Source organism: Venustampulla echinocandica, assembly GCF_003357145.1.
Source record: "Venustampulla echinocandica strain BP 5553 chromosome Unknown scaffold_9, whole genome shotgun sequence".
In the NCBI taxonomy this organism is placed as follows: domain Eukaryota; kingdom Fungi; phylum Ascomycota; class Leotiomycetes; order Helotiales; family Pleuroascaceae; genus Venustampulla; species Venustampulla echinocandica.
This window is the reverse complement of record NW_022474214.1, coordinates 138,822-149,148: the sequence shown is the minus strand read 5'-3', so window position 1 is coordinate 149,148 and position 10,327 is coordinate 138,822. Positions and strand designations below refer to the sequence as shown.

At 48.3% G+C, this 10,327-nt stretch overlaps 4 protein-coding genes across 4 annotated transcripts; 2 read left to right on the top strand and 2 right to left on the bottom strand.

Annotated features, from left to right (window-relative positions):
• Positions 1-429: 429 nt before the first annotated feature.
• On the top strand, positions 430-2,205 carry BP5553_08833 (Uncharacterized protein; the record flags this gene model as incomplete). Its single annotated transcript, XM_032017456.1, has 6 exons — positions 430-502; positions 560-778; positions 836-931; positions 995-1,269; positions 1,325-1,579; positions 1,627-2,205. 6 exons carry the CDS (start codon positions 430-432, stop codon positions 2,203-2,205), a joined length of 1,497 nt encoding a protein of 498 aa, XP_031866099.1.
• A 219-nt stretch (positions 2,206-2,424) lies between these two features.
• On the bottom strand, positions 2,425-4,074 carry BP5553_08832 (MFS transporter; the record flags this gene model as incomplete). Its single annotated transcript, XM_032017455.1, has 1 exon — positions 2,425-4,074. The coding sequence occupies one exon, from the start codon at positions 4,072-4,074 to the stop codon at positions 2,425-2,427; it is 1,650 nt and encodes a 549-aa protein (XP_031866098.1).
• Positions 4,075-6,418: 2,344 nt separating this feature from the next.
• Positions 6,419-6,825, bottom strand: BP5553_08831 (Uncharacterized protein; the record flags this gene model as incomplete). Its single annotated transcript, XM_032017454.1, has 2 exons — positions 6,419-6,582; positions 6,660-6,825. The coding sequence occupies 2 exons, from the start codon at positions 6,823-6,825 to the stop codon at positions 6,419-6,421; spliced, it is 330 nt and encodes a 109-aa protein (XP_031866097.1).
• Positions 6,826-7,758: 933 nt separating this feature from the next.
• On the top strand, positions 7,759-9,088 carry BP5553_08830 (Uncharacterized protein; the record flags this gene model as incomplete). The annotated part of the gene is made up of 5 exons (XM_032017453.1): positions 7,759-7,802; positions 7,878-8,059; positions 8,112-8,218; positions 8,272-8,870; positions 8,944-9,088. 5 exons carry the CDS (start codon positions 7,759-7,761, stop codon positions 9,086-9,088), a joined length of 1,077 nt encoding a protein of 358 aa, XP_031866096.1.
• Positions 9,089-10,327: the final 1,239 nt, after the last annotated feature.

Here is a 10,327-nt window from a genome sequence, read left to right as displayed (position 1 = left end):
AGCGTTCTTATGGATAGGTGATAGCGGATACATAGCGTCATTGACAGAGATGGAGAGTTTGATCGGTGGCACCGGCTCCATAGGAAATTGGAGTATTTATTCTTACAAGCGGCCGCATAGCAATATACGGGAATAAGGGTACAGGGTATAACGTTGCACTTTTGGATGCGTTGAATATGGCAGAGATGTATATATTTATTCATGTCGCACGATTGGTTGGAGCGGCGGAGCCAAACTCCCATTCCTTCCATCAGCCAGCTAGTTAGTTGGGCGGGCGTTCGCCACCTCCAGACTGTAGGGTGCCAATAAGCTGCCCCTCCCATACATCCAACGAGTATTAATAATCAGCAACATCAACAGCATCACAATTCTAGAAAAAGGGTATATTCACAGCCACGACAACGGTATACCTGGCTAATAGAAGGAACGATGCGGAAAAACGTATCGGGCCAAGCTGCATTCCCCGCTAGCCCTGATTTGAAGAGGTGTTGGAACTGCCGTGGTAAGATCTCAAAGGAAATGTTCTTGTCGCCACTCCACTAACACCTCAACTTGACAGCCTTGAAGATTGCATGCGACAAGACCGTACCATTCTGCCATAACTGCAGAGATAAAGGGCGCAAGTGTTCAGGTTATGGGACCAGGCTATCATGGCCGCGGCAAGGCGATAGCAGGCGCTTCGCTCATCCTAAAGGGATCTACACGATTCCCATAAAGTCACGACCCCGGCACTTTATTAACACCTCTGTCCAGGACATGGAAGCGTTCGAGAGCAAAGGTATGCGTGTTGAAGGATTCAAGATGACGATACTGGCCTAATGCATATCCGTATCAGGTTTGGCCCCTTACGACCCAGCAACGTTGAATCGTATCTGGTTCTCACAGCAGCCCCCAAACATCGCGAGATTGGACACCTTCCTCGCTGCTTATGGTAAGCCATACAATAATTACTATGCGTCTAGACGCATTGCAGGACAGCTAACGCAGACGACAGGCTACAGTTCCACTCCCCGCTTGGCCCCCTCCAGCCACGATCCTAACGACCTCTGTAGCCTTCTCATAAGGCTGTCACTCAAAGATGACAGTTTTTCCTCCATAGCGTCAAGATGCGCTATTAGCGCATTATCATATTATTATCTGGGGATGGAGATGGCAGCCGCTGTGAGCAAGACCAACGCCCTCCGAGCGCTGCAAGCCTCCATCGAAGCTCCTGAGCTTTCACAGGCCATGCAGATGATGGCTGCCAGCATGCTATTGTGCATTTTCGAGGTCAAGTATACCAAACTCTGCCGGTATCGGTCACAACTTGCTAACTGTGGCGCAGACTCTCGATTTCAACAGTTCAGACCTTAGTTGGACCATATTCTTCTGTGGTACAAAACGAATTGCCAATCTTGTGACCGAAAAAGACGACACCTACTTTGGCGAGAAAGCATTACTCATGGATTGGATCTTCTACCACGACGTCATGTACAAGTTCAGCATCCGGCATTGGGATAATAAGAATGCCGACCAGATCGAGCTAGCAGGACAAAGGAAACTCATCTCAAAGGCTGTGTTTGCGCCTGAGCGACTCACTGTATGGTATGTTGTCCAAATCCGGACTTCTAGCTAACGAAGACCTAGGTCGTACCAATCCTGGGCTGCTCACTAGAATTGTTGGATCTCATCTGCCAGGTAATCGATGCCGTGTTGGATCACAATGATGCCGGGTATCAATCCGAGTCGCACATGGCAATTATTAAGTCCTTAGAGATCCGGTTACAGAATTTAGAGCAGCGGCACTCTGGCATATCCGAAATTGATTCAGGCAAGGCAGCTCACCAAGTTAGAGTCGCTGAAGTATTCCGCTTAGCGACACTGATATATCTTTTGCGACTGGCTAAAGGCGAGTCTATGGGTCACAAGGCTTACAACCTGGCAGTAGCCAGTGCATTTGATGTCCTGGGACAATGTGCGTTCTGTGAACGCCCATGGCCAATGTTCATTATTGGACTCGAAGCACGTACAGATGAGCAGCGATCGGTTATTTTGACGGTCTTTAGAGAATCTCTGCGGAGGCAACCGCACGGTACAATGTCTCTTGCCGATCGCATGGTTCGTGACGCGTGGGCACAGCAAGATCTTTGTAGGGATGAGATAGATCAGTTGGTGTTGTATGGCCGTGTTGTTAACAGGAATCATGTCCCACCTTGCTTCACATAATTACTGCAAAAGCATTTATGATCATATTAGGAGAAAAATGGATAATGTCTATTACTCTAAACCTATACAATTATTAAACGAATTAGAAAATGTCATATCTATCGAAAATGCCTCGTACGCCCGTGACATAAAATGAGGAGGAAGCCATGTACAAACTCTACGCCAGTACCAAAAACCATGCGCAAATGCAATATATAGCATGATATTACCTTCGCCTTCTCAAGCACCGACCGGAACAACATCTCCAAAGAGCCTCTCGCGCTTCATAAGAAGGCCAGAGATGGTCAGAACACCACCGCCAATACAAACCAAAATGAACGACCTCTGCATGGCTTGCGTAATGGCTAAAATAGCTTGTTCTCTCAGTTCCCTACTGATTTCTTGGAAGATCTTGCTCTGAGCTCCCGCAACGGCGCTCTGGATATCCGCATCTGTGAAGCCTGTGTGTTCTAGCACCTTCGCCAGGTTTGAAGTAACAGTGGATTGAAAGACTTGGCCAGCTATCACTAAAGAGATGACGATGCCGCCTATCTGTGCGATATTTTGTAATGCCAGTGCATCACCCATGTGTTTCGGTGCTTTAAGAGTGGCCACAGGGTAGCCAAGCTGCAGGGTTAGGCCAGCACCCACAGCGGTGATGACAGTGAAGGCATAGATTAGGCCAGCAGGAGTCTTCGGGTCGAGGTAAGCGGTCAGCAGAGAACTACCTAGGGTCATCAAGGTTCCTGAAACAACATATATGGGCATATAGTATCGGATCTTCGATAGTAGATGGCCAGCGCTGAGGTTGAAGGATACGGTGACCACGACAAATGGTAGTAGTCGGACGGCAGCCTGTAAAGCCGAGTCGCCATGTACGAATTGAAAGTAGATCGGGATGAAGTAGACGACCACAAACATGGCTGTTACGTTAGCTGCCGTGCCGATGTAGAGTAGTATCTGGGTTCTGGACCTGAGAAGATGGATCGGAAAGGATCGGTTCTCTGGGGTGGTGAGGATGGAGAAGGTTTGCTGGATAGCATACATGGCCAGGACTGCAACGAAAGCCACGATGGTACCAATAGTGCGACCGTTGCTCCAGTGCCATTGGCCTCCGGCCATGGTGAAAGCTATTGTGAAGGAATTCCAGACCCCAGCAGCGAGAAGGAATCCCAAAAAGTCAAGTCTCTTAACACGATCCATCACCGAGAGATCAGTTACAGGGCGAACAGACGGCATTCCTAAAATATACACAGGGGCGAAAGCAGCGCCTATAACGAGGTTTATGTAAAATGCCCAGCGCCACGAAGCGCTGGACTCGACAAAGGAGCCACCAATTACAGGGCCTAGGACAGCTCCTATGCCCCAGCAGAAGCCGGTTCCGGCGATGTAGAGACCTCGTTCTTCGGGCGTGGTCAGGCTGGAGAAGTAGTTCAGGCAGCCCATGAAGACGCCGCTACCGCCACAACCAGCAATGACGCGACCGACGATAAGAGCATCCATATTGGGTGCTGCGCCGCAGAGCGCTGATCCGATCTCGAATATGACCATGGACGCGACATATATCCATTTCATGTTGAATGCCGTGTACAGGGTGCCATAGAGGAGAATGACAGACACCGAGCCAAGAGGGAAGCCGGAGCCTATCCAGGAAAGCTGCTCAACGTGGCCAAATGCTTCGACGACGGAGCCCTGGACATCGGCAGCAATGGTGGTGTCGAGGCCGTAGATGAAGATAGAGATATAGAGCGAGAGGCACACGAGAGCCCACCGGATGCTGCCGATTGTTCGGCCGGTGGATGCGTCGGGCTTGGGTTCGACAGTATTATTTTCGAGGTCGGAACTGGCTGGAGATGACGTGAGGTTCGCGTTGTCGTTCTTCAGGGCCATGCTTGGGCTTGCTGTTGCCTGTGAACGAGACGACACCATTTGGTTCTGTACTGAATGATATAGGATATGACTTTGTCCTAAAGAGAAGTTGGAGTTTACTTTACTGGACTGATGCGCCCATCTTAAGTACTAAAATGATCTGATCTACTCTGGAAGGCAACAATGTCCTAAGAAATATTTTTTACAAATGGATAATTATTCATCGCATATAATTACAAGTTTTTGAGAATGTTTTAATATGCCTCCCAGTGCCACCAGCTTGGTCAATCGCGTGAACCCGCTAAGCAATGGCTGGCTGATTATATATGGTCGACAGCCATGGCAGGTTTTTGCGACCCCTGTTCGAGAATACGCCAATAGGAGTGGAAGCCCAGTCAGTGGTTTGGCGACGCTAGGGTCGCTTACCGTCACCCCGCAGAAAGTTGCCCCTCGTTTCAGCGATAACATTACGCGGTCCTTACCGCACGCAGCTAAAACAGTAAACCTGGACCTCAATTAACTCCACTTCCAAAGCTCAGATTACGTAGCTCGTTAGTAAGCTAGGACGGCCAAACTCTAGAGCTAATGCGAAAATAACACAACAACGTGCTTCACCTCACCCAGCTCACCCTGCAGGACTCGGTGACGACATCGACGGTTGGAGCTGTGGACGTTTCTATCTCTCTTTACCTATCCTATAGTTCCGACTCATTTATCACATTGATTCTAACCTCTAGGACTGGACTTATGGTAGGTAGTCTATCACCTTCGTGATACTCGCGAATGATCGCTGTTCATGCTCTCTTGAAACTATCTCTGTGATCATCTACCAACCCCCTCATCCCTTCACCACTTCTACCACTCTCAAAGATCTGCAAGAATATATTCGTGTCCGTGATACCACCTTCCGCATCAACTAGCGTGTTACATAAAACTTTAGAGTAAAAAGTATGGTAAAGGTGAAGGTGACGGTTGACTTGCGACGATTCAGTCGATGTATTTGTGTTCATAGAAGCGACAATCTAGATCTCTAGTTGTGCCTTCATGAAACTACACTATAGTCGCACTAGGTGCTTATCTAATTTCGCCTGGACTCTTTCAGTAGGGAGAGAGCCTTGACTGTTCTCCCCTTAAGACCGGTTAAACTTTCCGCTTGGCAGAGTGCATTAAGTATGCTCTCTTCCGTAGCTTCAGCGGCAGCGTAGAACAAGCTATCAATCGTTTCGTTTCTGATTGTCTCAACAGTTTGCGTCTTAAGAGGTGGTAGATACTCAAACCCATTCGAGGCTTAGAAAGAAAAGGCCTGGGTAATTGGCTTGGATTAGGGATGCTGTGAAGGCCGAGTTTATTCACGAGCAGCAAGGGAACATCTTAGTTGAGGCGACGACCGCTGAGGGGTGTGGGACAAGGTTGAGGGAGTATTTGGTTAGTGGTGGGAGGTTGAACCTAGTGTGGGCGGCGCAGTAGACGTAGGAGGTTATGGCTTGGAACGAGTTCTCTTGGATTAGAACTTGCTTTGGAGTCAGTGGTTGTATAGTGCCACCTGGTATGGCCAACAAATCAACTCGGTATTTAATAATAGTCCCTACTCAAACCGTTTTAACACTGGCGCGAATTTTACATCTACACCTTTGCAGAGGTATTCTGCACACTGCTCACCTTTGAATTTAGCGTCGTGATGATTCAAGACAAAGCATGGAGTCGCAATTTCTCTCCAACCTACATCATTCATATCGACCAGACTTCATGCTTCGGATGAATAGTCTCGAACCATCGAGGTCAAGGCTGGCTAGTACGTCTACTTCATAGACCGCCTCTGCTAGCTTCTGGTCTTTCGTGCAAAGCCATCCTTTCCTGGTAATAACCTGGGCCGACGGATAAGAGGACACATATTACAGCTTTTCATTCAACAGAGGCTAGTACTGACTTGCGAACTGTTCGGTCATGGGACACCCTGCTTGTTGATAGCTTAGCTCTTACAGCCCCTCTAATCCCCGCCACCGGCGCAGTCGACAGGACCCTCCAATCTCCTGGCGGAATTCTGAGACGCCTTCGCGCTCAATCCCAACTACATCCAGGCCAATATCAACTACCTCATGAACCTCAGCACGAAAGATTGTGGTCGGCTAGAACAATATGACCTTCGTCGCCATAACATTATGTCCAACTCCGGTTATGATGGCCACTAGGGAGGCACCGACGTTGTGAATATATCTATCTACTGTATAGTATAATCGCAGCGATGTAAAATCATTGCTATTTAACCCTCCCATCAAGCTCCTCCATTCGCTAGGAATCACCCAGATACCTTTGCGATCCCATGTATGCACATTGAACATTGCCCGAAATTCTGCAGTGTCTCATCCTAGACAGTCGCGGCGCTCGAGACGATGTCGGCAATAGCAGGCTTGAAATTAACGTGGTGCATCGCAGGCGGCTTGGCAAGTATAGGCCCCAGAACCTCACCGACGGCGGCAAAGTCTGCCCCCGACGCCTCGAACTGTCTGTGAGCCTCGATAGTATCCCAATCTGGACTATTTGTCAGTCACGCGGCCATTCGAGGTGGTGGACCTGCTAATAGAACACGATGAGAAATTAGGACATACTCAAGAGTAGCTGCACGTTGTCCAGAGACTCTTCCCATCTCCCCCATGCGAGGTGCTGGAATCCAGGTTGGCGCTGCAATATGCGTAGGAAGTCGGACATGAGTTCCTCGATCACGGCCCCAGGCTGGAGCTTGAGCTGGACGACTTCGGTGATGGGTTGGGTCATGGTGAGTATCGGTGGATCTGATGATGAAAATGAGAGAGGGTCTTAGTGGTGATTGAATATAGAGTTTTCCTGTGAAAAAGATTGAGAATTAGGTTATATTATATATCAAATGTCTCTTGCCTATCCCAACTCTTCAGCCTGCTGAACACAGCACGTTGTCATATTTCGTCAAACGCAGTAATCGGAATTTTAGTGTCTGATATTTGTCATCTCCATTCCTATCTCATTCTAAAGCATAGATTAGTAATGAAGTTTGGCCATGTGGAAAGTTCTGCGACTAAGTGAGCAGACAAGCAAAGTGGTAATTGAGGTTTGAGCCCGCCTTAGCGCTATGAATCGTCGCTTTAGGCCCGATCTGGAAAGTTCTGCGGTCAAGCGCCTTTTATCTCATTCGTTGATTACCCAATGCGCTTAAAAGTGGCGGCTTACAGAGCCTCACTCCTATTGGCGTATTCTCAAACAGGGGTCGCAAAAAACTGCCATGTCTGTCTACCATATATAATCAACCAGCCATGACCGGGTATGTGGCGCGAGAATGTTGAAGACGAGACAGCCAACGACTCGGACCATAGTGTTATGCAGATGCTAAATAGCTCTATTACAAAGCAACAGACATATTGGCCTGATTGTACAGTACGTGCCAGCCGAGCCGTGACCAGTTCGTATGTTGTAGTTCTAGCCAAAGCGCCAATGAAAGTACCCTCACTGCCGTTGGTTCCGAGGCCCATACATCGCCAGATGCTGAACTCATCTTATGACCTAATCGTAGCCACTACGTTAAACAGCACAATGTGAAAGGCATAAGAAAGGATATATATATGTATTAACGTACGCACAGAACAAATATAATTTACCAACAATCTTAGTACAATTCCCAGTACTTAATCTCTACAAAAATACAAACAATAACAGCTTATTCTTTCACCCTATAAAATGTCGAGTCTAAGGATTCTTTTAACAGGCGCAAACGGTTACATGTTCGTTATCCATCCTCTATCCTCTCAACACATGTCAACTGCTATATCTCCATGCTAATTTGTCCTCGTGTACAGTGGAGGAGCAGTTCTAGATTCTCTTCTCACCGATGACATCATCACGGTGAATAAATCCAACGTCTCTGCCCTGACAAGAGCGAGTGGTGCCGCATCCGTGAGGGCTAAAGGTCTCGAGCCTATGATATTCAACAACTTGGACGATACTGATGTCTTGGCTGAACTCGCCAGCCAACACGATGGTAAGAAGGCATTGACATTGAATATTCAAGTTCGATTGCTGACGTCTCGTAGTTGTCATCCACTGTGCTTCGGGCTTCCACACCCTCTCTGCACGAGCCTTGATATTAGGTCTTGCGCAGAGAAAGAAACAGACCGGCAACGACGTCTACTACATCCACGTAAGTTTCTCAGTCGCATTCTACCGCAGATCAACTGCTCACTCGCCCAAAAGACTTCTGGCACGTCCAACATTGCCGATCGACCTATTTCCAAGACATTCTCTGAATTAAACTACCCTTTGTCCGACAAAGATGACATATTCTCTTACCTGAAGAGCAGAGACTCTGCCGTCCCATACGCCCAGCGTACCAGCGATATTGTTGTTACTGAGGTCGGCGTCGAGTATGGCGTCAAGACGTACATCCTGATGTCTCCCTCTCTTTACGGCATTGGCACAGATCCGCTCCATGAGTTCTGCCACACGCCTATCCTGATCCGCAAGTCAATCCTCCTGGGCAACACTCCTGTTGTTGGTGATGGTGCTGGACGCTGGGATAACCTTCACGTCTTGGACATGGCGCGCGCTTACAAGGTCGTTCTCTCGAAGATCTTGAGCGGTGCAGGTGCAGACATTCCCCACGGCAAAGATGGGGTCTATTTTCTGCAAGATGGCCATCATACATGGCTTGAGCTTTCTCAAATGGTTGCAAAGGCTGGCGTGGAAGCTGGCGCTCTCAAGACCACCGAGATTAAGCAACTGTCCCTGGAGGAAGCCACTAGAATACTAACCGGCGGCAGAAATCTCCTGGCCGAGATCGGCTGGGCTTCCAAGTAAGTTCCCTACCAAAGCCACTTGTATTTCGAGTAGAAGACCGCAGAATTTCCCTAATAACTTTACCTCTAGCTCTCGTTCTTCAGGCGACAAGATCCGTGCACTAGGCTGGGCGCCTCTGAGGAGTGCTGATTTTGAAACTCATGCCGCTCTAGACTGGGTGAATATCTTGGCGGATATCAAGGCCAAGGAGGCGGTTGCGAACTCTACTACATAGTCCTTCAGATTTATACGAGTTGCGTAGTTCAATGTCAGGGTCAAATCTCTAACTATGTGTCCTGTTATCACGCCAAAGCGAGTACGTATAATAGTTTACTCTATGTAAAAGCTAGTGTCTTTTTGTTACATTTGAGAAACGCTGAAATGTCCACAGAAGTAATGATTATCTATCCTAATTCTAACAGCTAACGTAGTTAAGCTTTAGAGCTTAGATGGGGAGGAGACCCGCACTGATCGACAATGGGGGTCCCTCATCCAAGAGGTCGACATTGTAAATCTGTTTCGGGTCGTCAATGTTAATCAGTGGCAATCGAAGTGGCAGCTAGAGTGGCAGTCAGGGCGACAGTTGGAGTTGCAGCCGGGGTGGCGGTCGAGGAGGCAGCCGGAGCAGTCACGGCTAAACAGCATAGTATAAATGTGCCTTGGTCTTATGCCGCATTACGTTGGTCATTCAATCCACTAGACAAGGTGCCTCTAAATAGTTTGACGGAAGCTGTTTTTGAAGCTATTTAGGAGTTGCACGACACGCAGCTTTCTAAACTTCCAGAACCTTTAGATTGGTTTCCCAACCACGTGGAAATCATTCTTGCTTTCTACCATGGCGTTCACGGTAGATTTCTCAGTAGCAAAAAGTGGGATGAGGCTGAGTACAGCGCCAGATGAATCATCAACTTATATGAGAGTTCCAAACGAGTCGACAAGGCAACTGCAAGGTGGACATATCTACGGCTTATATCGCCAAGAAGGGCTCCTAGATAGAGCTGAGTACTGTGCCCGACGTATCAGCACTTTAAGGTAGAGCTGAGGACTACGCAAGGTGGTTAACGGGGGATGGCATTCTGGGAGATACTGTGGCTACCACCATAAAGCTCCAAACCGTAAGTTAGCGTAACGCTTTATGCAAAGCTGGAAACTATTAAAAAAAGGCTAGCATTGTATTGGCTGTGTGCGAGGTGGTGACACTGCGACGCTATGCAGATTTAAACTTGCATGAGGAGCTGTGGGCACCAGGTTAAACACAAACTTGAATACAAACCTGAATACGAACTTGCATTTATTCAACAATATGCAATGCGGTCTTGGGTTGTGGGGGGTGGAAGAGGCCCTAGGGGTGGCACGGGCATGTAGAGGAGGCCCCTTTCCCTACAGGAGAGTCGTCAACTACGGTCTGCCGACTAGCACACACCTACGGTTTAGTCGTGGAAACAGGTCAGCGGCAGAAAAAAAAGGGGGGGGG